Here is a 17492-nt window from a genome sequence, read left to right on the forward strand (position 1 = left end):
GACCAACAAGATGGACAGTTTTGGTTTGTTCGTTTTTTTTTGGAATCCACTGGGATTCGTTGTTCAAAAGACTGGAAAATAGGACTGGTGAAAAAAGATCAGAAGAAATATGAAGATTTGGATCTGAAGGAGCCTGAAGGGAAAAATGAATAGTTGTCAAGGCTATAATAAAGAGAAAAAAGGACAGGGAACAGCTGTTCTCAATCTCAATAAAGAAGTGAAAAGGAGGGGCGCCTGGGTGGCTCAGTCGTTAAGCGTCTGCCTTCGGCTCAGGTCATGATCCCAGGGTCCTGGGATCGAGCCCCGCATCAGGCTCCCTGCTCCGCGGGAAGCCTGCTTCTCCCTCTCCCTCTCCCACTCCCCCAGCTTGTGTTCCTGCTCTCGCTCTCTCTCTCTGTGTCAAATAAATAAATAAAATCTTAAAAAAAAAAAGAATCGAAAAGGATTTCAGGAATAGATGCCCTCTCACCCAGCTTAAGACCTCCAGGAATTCTTAACAGAAAATCTTAGCATGCTCTTTATCATGAAGTTAATAGCAAGGCCACACCATAGGGTCTAATGTTATACTACTGAGAATTTACTAAGACTCTTTTTAAAAATTATTTTTAATTAAAATTTTTTTTCTTAAAGATTTTTATTTGTTTATGTGAGAGAGAGAGCGCGCACGCAAGTGCACAAGCAGGGGGCTGAGTGCAGAGCCTATACGGGGCCCGATCTCACCACCCCAAAATCATGACCTGAGCTGAAATCAAGAGTGGAACACTCACTGACTGAGCCACCCAGGCGTCCCGAGAATTTAAGACTCTTATGAAAGAATGTTCAGTTAAAATGTGGATTATAAAGATAAAACTATTGGCAAATTTGGTGTTCTTTTAGATTGCTCTGATATTTTCTTATTGTTATTAAGCTGAAAACTTCCATGCATCATTTATGTAAGTTGACAAGCTCCAAAGTAATGATACTTTTAACTCAATAGTTTTTTCTCCTAAAAATTTCCAAGGTTTCTCTAAATGGGGGGGAAACACAATGGAAAACCAGTGTTTCCTCTTTTGCAGACTATTTAATTGTCAATGCTTGGAATTCAAGTCAGCTGAGCATGTGCAAATTGATTAATGCTCACAGAAAATCAATGCAAAATCTTCCATGACACACATTCAAAAAGAAAAGAATATAATCGTAGGACAAAAAGCAAAAAAAAAAAAAAAAATCCATTCGTATGGACTGTACATTTTGTAAAAAGCCTTTATGAGATGTCTCTTTTTTTATTTGAGAAAGTGAGCGAGAGAGCATGAGCAGGGGGAGGGGCAGAGGGAGAGGGAGAAGCAGACTCCCCGCTGAGGAGGGAGCCCGATGTGGGACTCGATTCCAGGACCCTGGGATCATGACCTGAGCAGGTCATGCAGGTCAAGTAGGCAGATGCTTAACCGACTGGGCCACCCAGGCACCCTGAAATGTCTCTTAAAATATACATTTTTGAGAAAAGAAGTAACATCTTTATTTCTCTGTAAAATGTTGAACAGCTGAGTTCACTGTTTGATTCATCAACTGTTTCTTAGAATCTATCTTTGTGTAGCTGAAACTATATCCTGTAGTATATTCTTGGTGGTTGGAAGTCTGGAATAGTTTTCATTAGTCTTGTGTTCATTAGTCTTGTCTTACATAAAACAGGTCTGTGCTAAACTGAAAGGAAAGGAAAATGGGTCAGTTGCTTCTAAACTGGTTAAACCGGGGGCACCTGGGTGACTCAGTTAAGTGACTTGATTTCAGCTCAGGTCATGATCTCAGGGTTGTGAAATTGAGCCCCGCATTGGGCTCTGCACTCAGTGGGGAGTCTGCTGGAGATTCTCTTTCCCTCTCCCTTTGCCCCTCCCCCTGCTTGTGCTCTCTCTCTCTCTCTCTCTCTCTCTCTCAATAAATAGTCTTAAAAAAATGAAATAAAGTGGTTGAACTAAATTAGGTCTTTAAGAGATCCTTTAAGAGATCCCAGCTTTCCTCAGTTTCTTTATCCAACATTCTTAAATTATTTTCAGGAAACCAAGATTAAATTACCCAAAGAGGGAAATTACAAAGAGAAGGGTGGTCAACTTTGGGTGATAAAATTATGGCAGTTTTAAGATTTATTCTTTATACTTTTCTAAATGTTCTCCAAGAAGCAATGTACCCCTTTAAAATGAGAAAAAAAAGATTAAGAGTTATTGAAAATAAGGATATTAAAAGAACATAAGCTCACACATACACAAGAATAAACTCCAAATGAAAACATGAAATGTAAAAAATAAAACCAACATAAGTTCTAGAAGGAAACATGGGCAAATGCCTCTTTAACCTTGGTGTAGGGAAGGGCATTCTAATTATGAATCAAAATCCAGAAGCATGAGGAGGATGTAAACACCAGAGCCACTGTGGAAAACAGTTTGGCAGTTTCTTGAGAAGTTAAACATGCGACCCAGCAATTCTACTTTTAGATATCTGCCCAATATAAAAGATATGTCCATATAAAAACTTGCAAGTAAATGTTCATAACAGCAAAATTCATAATAGCTGAAAAGTTGAAACAACTCAAAAGTCCATCAACAGGCCAATAGGTAGACAAAACATGGGTTATCCAGACAGTGGAATACTACCGAGGAATAAAAAAGACATGAAGTAATTATACATGCTATAACATGGATGAATCTGAAAAATGTTATAGGTGAGAGGTGAGCATAGCATGTTTAGAGAAGTTGAATCACTATGTTGTACATCTGAAACTAATGTAATATTGTGTGTCATCTATCCTCAAAAAAATAAGAGATGTAGTCTATATACACAATGGAATATTACTCAGCCATAAAAAAGAATGAAATCTTGCCATTTGCAATGACATGGATAAAGCCAGAGGGCATAATGTTAAGTGAAATAAGTCAGACAAAGACAAATACCACTGCTTTCATTTATATGTGGCATCTAAAAAACAAAATAAAACAAACAGAAAGCAGAAACAGACCCACAAATACACAGAACAAACTGTGGTTGCCAGAGTGGGGGCGGGGGGGGGGCGAGAGGATGAGTGAAATAGGTGAAGGGAATTAAGAGGCACAAACTATTCCACCTCTGGGTCTATACCCAAAAGAATTGAAATCAGGGTCTTAAAGCATTCATGGCAGCATTATTCTCTATAACCAAAGGACGGAAGCAACCTATGTCCCCTGACAGATGAATGGATACACAACATGTGGTATACATGTACAATGGGATATTATTCAGCCTTTAAAAGAAAGGGATGTATGGTGATTAACATAACATAATAATAAAAAAAATTTTTAAATAAAAGGGAATTTTTTTTTAAAGATTTTATTTATTTATTTGACAGAGAGAGAGAGCGAGAGAGGGAACACAAGCAGGGGGAGTGAGAGAGGGAGAAGCAGGCTTCCCGCCGAGCAGGGAGCCTGATGTGGGGCTCGATCCCAGGACCCTGAGATCATGACCTGAGCCGAAGGCAGACGCTTAATGACTGAGCCACCCAGGCGCCCCAAAAGAAAAGGAATTCTGACACGTGCTACAACATGGATGAAACTTGAGGATATTATACTAAGTGAAACAAGACAGTCACGAAAGGACAAATACTGTATGATTTCACTTATATGAGATGCTTAAAATAACTAAATGAAAGTAGAAGGGTGATTGCCAAGACTGAGGGGAGAGGGGTAACTGGGGTGTTATTGTTTAACAGGTACAGACTTTCAGTTTTGCAAAATGAAAAAAGTTTTAGATGATAGATAGATGGTGGTGATGGCTGTACAGTACTGTGAATGTACTTAACACCACTGAACTGTATACTTGAAAATGGTTAAAATGGTGAATTTTATTTTATGTATATTTTACCACATTTTTTTCAAAAGGTCCCAAGGATCAAAAAACCTGATAGAAAAATGGGACATATGAACAGATAATTCATCAGAAAGAGATAAAAGTGGCCCTGAGACATATGGAAAAAAAAAGCTCAGATCTGCTCATAATTAAAGAAATGAAAATTAAAACAAGATATTGAGATAGCATGTGTCACCTATCAGACTGGCAAAAAACTGAAGAGGTATGACAACACATTTCACTGGTGAGTCTCCAGGGAAACAAGCGCTCTCATACATTGCTGTTGGGAATGCAAATTGGTATAGCCCATAATCTGGAAGGGAATATGGCAATATGGCAATATCTAACAAAATCACACATGCACTTACCTTTTGCCTCAGCAATCCCATTTCTAGACATCTACCCTGAAGATAAATCACTGATAATATGAAAACTGAATAACACAAGGTTATTCATTGCAATGTGTTTGTAATTACAAAATACTGGAAACATATCCACGGCCATACCACCCTGAACGTGCCCTATCTCGTCAAAATACTGGAAACAACCTAAATGCCCCTATATAGGAAAGCTGTTGAATTAATGTTTGGCACATGTACACTAACAAGAGTACCATGCAGCTATAAAACAGAATGAGGAAGACATCTAAGAACTGGTAAGAAATGATTTCCAGGAAATGCTGAGAAGAGGAAAGCCACAAAGACTATCTGTAGTATACCACCATTCATATAAGAAGAGGATATGAAAAAATATAGAAGTATATGCTCATTTGTACAGGAGAAATACAGGAAGGCTACGCCAGAAACTGAAGAGAATGGTTAAATATGGAGGAGGGAGAAAAGTGGTAGAAATAAGGGTACAATGGGGATAGGGTGGCAGGGATGAAGAGGGAATGACATTTCATCGAATATTTTTTTTAAAGATTTTATTTATTTCACAGAGAGAGAAACAGTGAGAGTGGGAACACAAGCAGGGGGGGTGGGAGAGGGAGAAGCAGGCTTCCCGCCAAGCAGGGATCCCGATGCGGGGCTCGATCCCACGACCAACCTGAGACGAAGGCAGACGCTTAATGACTGAGCCACCCAGGCACCCCCGAATATTTTTTTTTTAAATATTGTGGTAAAAAACATGTAACAAAATTTACCATCCTCACCGTTTTTTAAGTGTACATACAGTTCAGTAGACTTAAGTATATTCACATTATTGTGCACTGGATCTCCAGAACTCTTTCATCTTGCAAATCTGAAACTTTGTACCCATTCAACAATTCCCTCCCTGTTGCCACCCCCACCCCAGTCTATTCTTTCACAGTTTTCTGCCATTGCTTTTATTTCTACACTGTTCTTTATGTTCACCTATATGGACATAGACCTTTGCCTATGTTTTCCTCTAGTTCTTTTGTGGCTTTTTCTTTTTTTAAAAAAAATGTGTAAAAACATATAAAACTGGGGCGCCTGGGTGGTTCAAACAGTTAAGCATCTGACTTTTGGTTTCAGCTCTGGTCATGATCTCAGGGTCGTGAGATCGAGCCCTGATTCAGGCTCTGTGCTCAGCGGGGAGTCTGCTTGAGATTCCTTCCTTCTCCCTCTGTGCCCACTACTCACACATGCTTTCTCTCTCTCTAAAATAAATAAATGAATCTTTAAAAACAACATATAAAACTGTCTTAACCACTGTTAAGTGTACAGTTGAGTAGTGTTAAGTATATTTACATTGTTGTAAAACAGATCTCTAGAACTTTTATCTGGTAAAACTGAAACCTTATACCCATTAACAACAACTCCCTTTTTGCCCCTCCCCTCCCCAGCCCCGGCGCACCACCATTCTAGTTTCTGTTTCTATGAATTTGACTCCTTTAAGTATCTCATATAGGTGGAATCATACAGTATTTTTTTGTGGCTGACTTATTTCACTTAGCATAATGTCTTCAAGTTTCATTCATACTGTAACATGTAATAAAATTTCCTTCCTTTTTAAGGCTGAATAATATTCCACCACACACACACACACACACACACACACACACACACACACACACACACACACACACACCCCATATTTGCTTTATCCATTCATCCACTGATGGACATTTGTGTTGCTTCTACTTCCTGGCTATTGGGAATAGTTCTGCTATGAACATGGGTGTGCAGATATTTCTTTAAGACCCTGCTTTCAATAGTTTTGGCTATATACCCAGAAGTGGGATTGCTGGATCATGTGGTAGTTCTATTTTTAACTTTCTGAGGAACCTCCATACTGTTTTCCATAAGCAGTTATACTATTTTACAATCCTTCCGGCAGTGTACAAAGCTTCTAATTTTTCCACATCCTTGCCAACATTTGTTATTCAGTTTTTTTTAAAGGTTTTCTTTTATTTGAGAGAGAAAGAGCGCATGAGCAGGGGGAGGAGCAGAGGGAGAAGCAGACTCCCGGCTGAGCAGGGAGCCAGACGTGGGGCTCAATCCCAGGACCCTGAGCCAAAGGCAGACGCTTAACCAACTGAGCCACCCAGGCGCCCCTCAGTTTTTTTTATATTAGCCATCCTAATGGGTGTATGGTGATATTTCATTGTGGTTTTGATTTGCATTTCACTGCTATTTCTTTTTGTAGAACTCTGACTCTTAGAGCATCATAATATTTCATATACCCTTCACATACCCGAAACATAAACAAACAATTAAAACCAACCAAGTTGTAGGGGGAACCCTAAAATGGAATACAAACAGTAACTGTGGGAACCAGTATCTTGCCTGGATACTCTAAGCCTAAAGACAAAAAGAACTGTACATAAATGCTGTAATCTAGTTCATAAAAGTATGGGCTAGCAATTCTGAAACTATGTGTATACTGGAACTGAACAAGTCAATAGATTGCAGATAATGAGAGCTGGTTTCTCACTGTTGGAAAAAGGAGTTATAAATAAGGGGAGAAGGAAGGCTAAAATGAACTCTGTAGTGTTGGACTGGAATCAGAGGTATCAGTATAAAATCATGGCCTTTATTATATATACAGATGGATATAAAAATATATATATGAGTGTATGTGTGCATTACTAGACATACGGATATTTCCTAGCTCTACCCACTGAGAGGGCCTCAGGGACACCCTAGCAACAATGAGCACACCTAGCACCCAGATTGCGTTTCTAAACACTATTTTCCAATAAAAAAAAAAAAAATCAGGGCTCTTTGGAGATATGGTTGATTCTAGAACTGGGGCAAGAAAAATACAAGATTGGTGTGGAACATCTCCTGAAAATGCTTAAAAACTAGAGGGTGGGGGAGCCCGGGTAGCTCAGTTGGTTGAGTAGCAGACTCTGGATTTTGGTTTGGGTCATGATCTCAGGGTCCTGGGATTGAGCCCCACGTGGGGGATCCGCACTTGGCAAGGAGTCTGCTTGAGGATTCCCTCTCCCTCTCTGTCTACCCCTGACCCTCCCCTACTCATGCTCTCTCTCTCTCTAGAATGGATGAACAAATCTTAAAAAAAAAAACAAAAACAAAACTAGAGGGTGTATTAAAGAACATAAGAACCACCCTGAGAGAGCTCCTACTGGACAAAGCAAGAACACTTTGAGCAATAAAACAAATACTAATAGTATTGGATGTTAACCGATAGAATAAAATAAATATCCATGTGTCTATATGGATATAAATAAATAATCAAATAAATGGGAGAGAAGCAGCAGCTCTTCCTCACAGCAGAATTCCAATGAATGAAGTTCTGAGGCCAGAACCCATGTTCTTTCTATCACATCAGGCTGCCTCAAAGCTAACTAGCAAGTTTGACAAGGTCCCTAACTTGATACCAAGTGCTACCAGAAACTTGAGTATATCAGGGGAAAACAACCATCAGGAGAAATGGCCTCTGCTAGAATATACATTTAAAATTAATCTATGACTCTTACTTTATAGACCCAGGCAGGGTACCTCCATGGGCTTGTAGCAACAAGACTTGTAGCTGTTGTACCTGGGAAAAGCAAAGAAAAATAGTCAGCTAATCACCAATCAAAAGCTACTTATCCCTTATCAGCTAAATTACTACAATTAGCCATACAGTACTTGATACCTATGAAATTGAAAGCATATCTTAGGCATTACAGAGAGCATCAGGGTTGATGATTCAATGACAAAAGTCCAAACAGCACTATATGAATGACTAGTACTTAGAAGAGGAGTTGTCCCTTTTACCCAAGCATCTTAATGACTTTTTATTGAGCATCTATTTTTTAAAAACCAAACTCAGCACGGGGCTAGGTAATGTGTGGGGGGGATATGAGAATAAACTCTCGTGTTTTATTCTCAAGTTTACAATCTAGTTGACAAAGACAAGCCTACGGCTTGAAATGGTAAGAAACAATACAAGAGAGAAGATGCTAATTCATAAAGTACAGTTAAGTACTCTAGGGTTCTGAGAAGAAGCAAAGTAATGAAAATTCCAAAACAGTCAAAAGGAGGCTTCCTGTGGCTGGATGTTAAACTGGAGTGCATGCACAATGATCTTCTCCCATTCCCTCCTATGGCAAAGGAGGAACTGTTCTGCCTCCTATGACCAGTCTCGCTGCTTACGCTTTGGATCCCAACTCTTCTTGCCTCCTCATGAATCATACTTTGTTATCCCTTCTCTCTTCTATATCTTCGACTTCTCCCTTTCTATAGGATCCTTTCTATTAAGATTAAAACATGTTCAGGGCGCCTGGGTGGCTCAGTAGGTTAAGCGTCTGCCTTCGGCTCAGGTCATGATCTCAGGGCCCTGGGATCCAGTCCGTTGTCAGGCTCCCTGCTCAGTGGAGGAGTCTGCTTCTCCCTCTCCCTCTGCCCCTCCCCCCGGCTCATGTGCGCACGCTCTCTTTCTCTAATAAAAATGAAAAAAAAAAAAAAGATTAAAACACGTTGAAGTCTCTCCCATCTTAAAACAAAGCAAAAGCACCTTTCTCAATCCCACTACCGATCTTTTTTTAAATTTTATTTTATTATGTTATGTTAATCACCATACATTACATCATTAGTTTTTGATGTAGTGTTCCATGATTCATTGTTTGTGCATAACACCCAGTGCTCCATGCAGAATGTGCCCTCCTTAATACCCATCACCAGGCTAACCCATCCCCCCACCCTTCTCCCCTCTAGAACCCTCAGTTTGTTTCTCAGAGTCCACAGTCTCTTTGCCCTATTTCTCCCCTTCACAAAGATTGAGAGAACAGTCTAAACTCACTGTCTCCATTTCCTTTTCTTCACCCCTCGCACTTGCTCCTCAGGCTCCTCTAATCTGATTTCTGCCCATAGCATTCCACTGAAATAACTCTTGCTAAGGTCACCAATGATCTGCATGTCACTATATCCTCTGGGCATTTTTCAGTCTTCATTGTACTTCACTGTTTGGTAGCATTTGGCTTACCGGACACCATACTTTCCTGCCTTTCCTTTTATTCTTCCAGCTGTTCTTCTAAGGCTCTTTCTTGGTTAACCTTTGTGCCCGCTGTCCTTTAGATGATAAACCCTCAAACCTCAGTATCAGTCTTCTTGCTTTATTGTCTCTCCTTCAAGTCTCCTCTCTGCCTGATGGTTTCAATTATCATCTATAAACTGGTGACTCCCAAATTTATCTCAAACACAAATCTTTCTGAATTTAGAGCTTTATATTTAACTATCTACTTAATATTCCCCACTTAGTTGTCTGCTATCCCAAAACCTGGCCCTTTTCTAGTGCACTCCAGGTCAGGGAATGTGCAGTTTCACATGCAGAAATTGGGGTGCCAAACCCTCATCCCCTTATCTAATCCACTGGTCATTTCTTTCCATCACCGCCACCACCACCCTAAGTCTGAGCCACCATTTATCTCTCACATGGACCACTGAGTAACTTCTTAACATCGTCTCCATGAATCTACTTTTGCTCCACTATAATCCATTTCTACACAGTAGCCAGACCATCATTTCGAAATGTAAATTATCACTGTAAATTATCACCCTGCTTATCATCAGTTTTAACACTGTCCATGAGGCCTTGATCAGGAATACTGTATTGGAATACTCTTTCCTGGCTCCCTCAGCTCTAGCCACACCGCCATTCCTTCAGTTCTTCAAATGCACTATATGCTTCCTAAATCAGGACCTTTTCAGACTTGCTATATGTCTGGCACTGTTCTAAGTGTTTTCTGTGTATTAATTCATCTAACCCTCACAAAAACCCTACGAGGCAGGTACAATTATTTCCATTTTATTTTATATATTTTTTAAAGATTTTATTTATTTATTTGACAAGGGAGATAGAAAGAGCCAGAGAGCACAAGCAGGGGGAAATGGCTGAGCAGGGAGCCCGAAGCGGGGCTTGATCGCAGGACCCTGGGATCATGACCTGAGCCGGAGACAGATGCTTAACCGTCTGAGCCACCCAGGCGTCCCAATTATTTCCATTTTATGGATAGGGTAGCTGAGGCACAGAGAACTTGGCCAGGGTACATAGCCAGTGAGTTATAAAGCCAGCATTTGAACGTGGGCAGTCTGACTGCAGTGTCAAAGCTCTTAACCACTAACTACACTTTGCCACAAATGCTTTTTCTTCTCCCAGAAAGCCTCTTCCTTCTTTTCTGCATAGATAATTCCTACTCAGTTTCTCAGATCTCAGTTCAAACATTGCTACCTCAGGGAACCCTTCTCAGCTTTGATATATAACAGAAGACCCTATTCCATAATGTCATACTAATATAGCACACTATCTCATATGTTGGTATGCTTATGTGTTTGGCATTTGCTTCTCCCACTTAGGCAGGAAGTTCCACGAAGGCAGAAACCGTGTCTGCTTTGTTCAGTAATGTATCCCAACACAGTACCTGGCACATAGTAGTGTTCAATACATATTTATTGTTGGAATGAATGAACAAATAAGTGACTAGGAAGAAGAGCACTCTTGGCAATAAAAATAGACATGAAAGAAAATGGAGGGGCAGAACTGAGTATGGTATTTTATAATTAAGATGGTACTATTAACAGGTAAATTACTTGTATTTTCTATAGTGACCCCTAGGAGGGAGGGAGGGAGGGAGACAGAGGAAGAGAAGGGAAGGGGAAGCTTTAGACTAAGTGAATAGTAGCTCTTACCACCAAGGAGGAAGGCCAGAGACGGAGTAAGCAGTACACACTGGAAAGAGTACTATATCCTGGAAGGCAAGAAAACTTGACCCCTCCCCCAAGCCTGGGTCAATCCAACTCCCTCCCTTCTCATCTCCTCTACCAGAGCTACTGAGTTGTTACACAACAATTTATATTGATACCAGCACAAATGCATGCACCTAGTCTGCTACCTCTTCCATTCCCATGATTTCAAGCCTCTGTGCTCTCTTCAATCCCTCTACCCTATTATCTGGTTGCTTGCTCGTAGAAGATGACTTTGCCTCCTACTACACTGAGAAGGTAAAAGTTGTCAGGCTGAAAATCCCTCAATTTCCCTTCTTCTCCCTCTAAATTATTATCACTGTAGTGTTCCTATCCTGACCTCTTTTCTTCGAGTCTTGGGGACAGGTCTCCCCTCGACTGTCTAAAGCCAATCCCTCTTTATTTGTGCTCAGGATCTCAACTACTTAGAGATGGTCCCTTAGCAACTAGTCCCTATTCTCAGTTTCAGTCTCTCCCAACTGGTTCTTTCACTTGTTCAAGTCTCTTCCATATTTTTTAAAAACAAACAGACCTATATCCTTTGGCCCTTGACTACCTATAGCTTTTGCCTTCTTTCATCTTGCCTTCTCGAAAAAAGAGCCTACCAGCTTCCTTCACTTCCCTATCTAGCATTCACTGACCAGCACACAACAATCTGCTCCTGTCATTCCCCTGACCCTCTTCTCACCGAGGTCACCTTGTTGATAAAAAAAAAAGCAAAAACAAAACAAAACAAAACCTGGGGCGCCTGGGTGGCTCGGTCGTTAAGCGTCTGCCTTCGGCTCAGGTCATGATCCCAGGGTCCTGGGATCGAGCCCCACATCAGGCTCCCTGCTCCACGGAAAGCCTGCTTCTCCCTCTCCCATTCCCCCTGCTTGTGTTCCCTCTCTCGCTGTCTCTCTCTGTCAAATAAATAAAATCTTAAAAACAAACAAACAAACCAACGGACACTTTTCAGTCCTTATCTTACTTTACACTTTATAAATTTGTACTTTTGATGGTCCTCAAAACTTTCTTCCCTTGTCTCCCATGATATCATTGCTTTTCTTCCTACCTGTTGGCTCCTTCTTAGTCTCTCTTTTTGTCTTCCTCTTTTCCTCATTCCTTAAATACTGCTGTTCCCCTAGAGTTCTGTCTTTGGCCCTCTTCTCTTCTTGGCCATTCACTCATTCAGCAAATATTTAGTGAGTACCCTGAATGTGCCATGCACTCTTTGATGTCGTCCACTCTATAATTTCAGATTCCATCTAAATGCTAATAACTCTCAAATCTGTTCAGACCTCTCTACGTTAAACCCAAATGGCCAGCTATGTTTGAACAACTGTACTTAGATGTCCCCCAATCTCTTCAAATTCAAAATGCCCCAAACTGAATCTCACTGTTTCAATTTTCCCATCTGACCTTGTTTTTCCTCCTCTATTCCCTGACTCATGATTGGTACTACCATTTAATCAGTTGTCCAAGCAAGAAACCCAAGAACAGCCTTGATTCTCCCTCAAATATGTTACCAAGCAAGCTCTATACATTCTACTTTCTTGGTTTTTTTTTTTTTTTCTTTCTAATTTGCATCCTTCTCTTTATTTCTATGGCTACTGTCTTTAGTTCAGGCCATAGTTCTCACCTGGGTTATTATCATAGTAGATCTGTGGGGGATATGTTCCAAGACCCCCCTAGTACCTGAAACAGTGGCTAGTACCAAACTCTATATATACTATGCTTTTTCCTATACATACATACCTATGATAAAGTTTAATTTAGAAATTAGGCAAGTAAGAGATTGAAAATAATAACTAATAATAAAATAGACCAATTATAATAATATACTGTGACTGTGGTTCCCCCTCTCTCAAAATATCTTATTGAGATACTGTCCTTAGCCTTTTTCTTGTGATGATATGAGATGATAAAAATATCTATGTGATGAGTATCTAAGTGAGGTGAATGACATAGGCATTGTGATGTAGTGTTAGGCTACTATTAACTTTCTGACAATCCGTGAGAAGGAGAATTATCTGCATCCAGACCATGGTTGACCATGGGTAACTGGAACTGTGGAAAGTGAAATCGTGGATAAGGGGGGAGGGTACTAGTGTAATTTATTTTCTTACTTCTAGTCACAACCACTTCTAATCTGCTTTCTCTACACTTGCTAGAGTGATCTTCCTAAAACACACATTTCACCATGTCACCCACTTACTTAAAATCTTTCAGTGGCTCCCCACAGCTTTCAGGCTGAATTCCAAATCCTCTAGTAGGTCATATAAGGACTTTAAGGATCTGATTCTTGCCCACCTCTCTTGCCTCACCTCTCACTGCTCACTTTTCTATCAGCAAAATCTACAGTGCCACCTTCAAACCTTACATATGATGATAAACATGTCAATAGGAATTACTTTAAGATTTTCCCAAACTAAAGGATGCTTGGCTATCATCTCTAAACCTCTGGCAGAGGAGAAGCTGAGAAACAGAAGATCCATCATTCCACTCACATACTTACAATTTTTCCCAACAAATTTTAAGGCCCTGTACCTGTTGCTTCAGATGATTAAGTTCGGCTGTCTGGGGATCAATATTAACAACAGGTTTGTTCTTGATTTTTCTTGCTCTGTCAGCATAGCGAAGGGTATTTAATGTTTCTTCTAGATTGGAGTCAGCAGGACTCACACAGGCTATCATAAGAGTATGGCTATTACCTCCTAGAGAATCTGAAAAAGAATAACGGGAGGAAATAAAAAGCAAACAAGTAGGATGTAAGCAAAGCTGTCCATTTGGGTTGGTGGCTTCAAACTCAGAGCTCTAAGAAAAAAATTCTTAAGAATCTGCAAATTTCCTATTTGTGTTGACAGAGAAACACTAAGATTTTTGATGTGTAAATGATATAGTTTAGAATCCTATTCCATGTGTCCCCATTGTTAAGACTGTGATTTCAGCACTTAATCAATTTTAAAATAACTGGGGCCTGACCCAAGTAAGTTAGCAGCCACTCTTGGAATTAAACATTCTTAGGATGCCCCCTCTAGGTAGGTTTTAATTCTTCAGGGAATTCTGCTTAACAGGCACTAATAAACAGTAATCAAGTTCATTTTCAGGGACAGAGGACTAAGCACAGCTGTCATTCTATAGATTGCTTGGCTCTCAAAGCCATATATGAAGACATCTTTCCAGTATCATAGAGGCCTGCTTGCCAACAGGTCTCTTTCAAAGCTCTTTATCAATTAGACAGCTCTGTCTGTGATAGTCCAAAAATCTGTTTGCCTGTCCCATCTTCACCTTCTCAGCACCATTATTCTGAGTTACTCTCTTATTTTTAGAAACACTTTGGGCTTACCTTGAAGCAGTCGAGTCAACTTGGAATCTCTGTAGGGCACAAAGCCACCCTTTTTGTCATCTCCAAGAGCACTGATTACATTTCCCAAGCACAGGAGGCCTCGGTTAATATTAATACCTAATAGCAGGAAACAAAATTTACACTGCTTGGTAAAGCATCGAACACATACCTGCATAAAATAAAAACCCTGCAGAATATTAAATCGTCAATCAAGGAAACTTCTTGATCCTGTTCACTTTTCTGAGGACAAAAGTCTAAATGTTGGATAGGCACACGGAATTTGCTGGCACTTCTTGCCCTTTCCCATGGAAACAAAGTATACACACAGATAACTATCACCATGACAACATTTATATATTTACTTTTTATATCCATTATCATATCTAATTCTTAAATTAACGCTGAGTAATTAGATGAATAGCTGTTTTTTTATTGTCATCTTGCTAAATTATTTTTATTATCATTCTCATCTTACAGATAAGGAAACCAGCACAGAGGTTCACTGACTTGTCTAAGGTCAAACAGCTGGTGAGTGGTAGGCCTGACATTCCATTTCAGGATTTCAGTTAAGTCCTATGCTCTTTCTATGACACCACACAGGAATACATTTTCTCTTGCTGCTTTAGAAAGGGTGAAGATTCTTTTCCACTTCTTTAATTGCAAGGTTTGCTTTTTAAATCCTGTAATAATCTCTGAGGTCCTTCTAAAGCCCCCGATTTCCCCATGATTACATTTATTGTGTAAAGGCTATATAGTATAGTGGTTAAGTGCATGCGCTTTGGTGTCAGATAGACCTAGGTTCTAATCCTGGCTCTACCACTCACTACCTGATTTGGGTAAAGTTCCGCTCTAAAATGAGGCAAATATACCTACCTCATTGGGTTGTAGTGGGGAATTAAATAAGATACTCGTACAAAGTTAAATGCTAAAGAAATGGGATCATTTTTGTTAACCTTTTACTTACTTGGCCATACTTTGGACTCCCCTATAACCAGAAACAATCATATCTACAAGATCCTGAGCTCCAGAATTCCTGACTGCATCCCACAATCCTTTCATTTCTTTCACGAATCCTGTTCTTCACCCTTACTGTGACCACCAATTTACCGACACTCTTTTAAAGATTTTATTTATTTGACAGAGAGCGAGCATGCACAAGCTGGGGGAAAGGCAGGCAGGGGGAGAGGGAGAAGCATGCCCTCCGCTGAGCAGGAAGCCCGATGCAGGGTTTGATCCCAGGACCCTGGGATCATGACCTGAGCTGAAGGCAGACACTCAACCGACTGAGCCACCCAGGCACCCGACACTTTTTTTAGATTTACTTTATGTATTTGAGAGAGAGAGAGCGAGTGCCAGTGGGGGTAGGGGCAGAAGGAGAGGGAGAAGGAGAGAAATCTCAAGCAGACTCCCCTCTGAGTGCAGAGCCCAACTCGGGGCTTGATCTCACGACCCTGAGATCATGACTTGAGCCGCAATAGAGTCAGGCACTTAACCGACTTAGCCACCCAGGCGCCTCTACTGACACTTTCTTTCTTTTTCTTTTTTTAAAGATTTTATTTATCTGAGAGAGTGTGCGAGAGTGCGTGAAAGAGAGCACAAGCTGGGGGGGAGGGGCAAAGGGAGAGGGAGAAACAGACTCCCCACTGAGCAGGGAGCCTGACGTGGGACTCGATCCCAGGACCCCGGGATCATGACCTAGCCAAAGGCAGACGTTTAAGTGACTGAGCCACCCAGGTGCACCCTGCCACTTTCTTTTCTTTTTCTTAAAGATTTTATTTATTTATTTGATGGAGAGAGAGACAGCGAGAGAGGGAACACAAGCAGGGGGAGTGGGAGAGGGAGAGGCAGGCTTCCCGCGGAGCAGGGAGCCCGATGTGGGGCTCGATCCCAGGACGCTGGGATCATGACCTGAGCCAAAGGCAGACGCTAAATGACTGAGCCACCCAAGCGCCCCACCCTGCCACTTTCTAATACTCCCAGTAGATCATTCTCTCCTGGGCCTTAAACTGGACCCTGTGATCAATCATTTCAATTAGGCTTTCCCAAGCACTCACCAGACCCGTGACCTTCTGCCTCCCTATCATGTTAACTCCCAGTCACAAGTTAAACCAAGTGTGTGTGTGTGTGTGTGTGTAAGTTTCTGTAGGCTGCAATGCTGAAGAAAGTCACATAACCAAATGGACTAGACCCATTCATTATAAAACATTGCTATCTGACTTTAGGTGACCCTTTCGTCAATTGAAAATCTTTTCTTCCTCATCCCCTACTTCACCACGGCAGCTATTCTAAACATTCATCATTTTCAAGACTGTAAATCTCCTTTCACTCTATTAGTGGATGATTTCAACAAATACACCGTGGAGATCAAAGTTATCCACAAGGGAAGGTTTTCCCTCTCCTCGCCTCACAGTCTTTTTCTTTGTGGTGATTCCTTCATCCCTCTCCTTGTTTCAGAGGAGTAAATAACCACATTTATTTCCCCTTCAGCCTCTGCTGGTTTGTTTCTCTTCCTTCCGTTTTCTCTGGGACCCTGGATCCTTGGATCTTCTCCCTCTCTCTTAGATCTTCAACTTATTTTCCCTTCACGAATTCCTTCTTTTCAGTCTATACACATGCTCAAATCACCCCAAACTCAAACAGAAACAATCCCCTCAAGCAACCATTCCTTTCTTTTCCCTTTATTGCTAACTGAAAGGGATACCATTTGCAGGGCCATTTAGCCTATCCAGGATGTGAAGGAGAGTCTGTGGAGATTTACCAAAGCTGCTCACCAATACCTGTACTAATTCTTGTATTAGTTCATTCCTTTCTTTTCTTTCCCCTTTGAGCCACACAGAACACTGTGCCATCTTATTGGCTCATATCCCATCTGGGATGTAAAGGAGAGACGGGGAGGTTTTTTATGTCTCTCTCTGTCAAATAAAACAAAAACCTGATGAGCAAAACTTCCATCTATAGTTTCATGCAAGAACAACAATAAAAAAAATCTAGGTGAACCCTGAGAAGAATCTATGGCAACTAGGATCTAAGCAAGAATCATACACTTGGGTATAAGAGGCTGTTTTTTTTCTTCTTCAAATGAGAATCGGGGCTTTGGGATAGAAAGGAGCAAGGGAAATGAATCTCTAGAAAGAAACCATCACAAAATGGGATTTGATTTC

General features: G+C 40.7%; 1 protein-coding gene across 2 annotated transcripts in view; it reads right to left on the reverse strand.

The window, feature by feature from the left end:
- Positions 1–17492, reverse strand: part of KIF4A (kinesin family member 4A) — a 112977-nt gene that overhangs the window by 55711 nt on the left and 39774 nt on the right. For both annotated transcript variants that reach the window (XM_027608432.1, XM_027608431.1), the window contains exons 8-10: positions 14332–14448; positions 13533–13708; positions 7757–7818 (exon numbers count right to left, since the gene is read on the reverse strand). In XM_027608432.1, the coding sequence (XP_027464233.1) occupies positions 7757–7818; positions 13533–13708; positions 14332–14448 (355 nt within the window). The remainder of the gene's footprint in view (positions 1–7756; positions 7819–13532; positions 13709–14331; positions 14449–17492) is intronic.

This window comes from Zalophus californianus, chromosome X (genome assembly GCF_009762305.2).
Source record: "Zalophus californianus isolate mZalCal1 chromosome X, mZalCal1.pri.v2, whole genome shotgun sequence".
NCBI lineage: Eukaryota > Metazoa > Chordata > Mammalia > Carnivora > Otariidae > Zalophus > Zalophus californianus.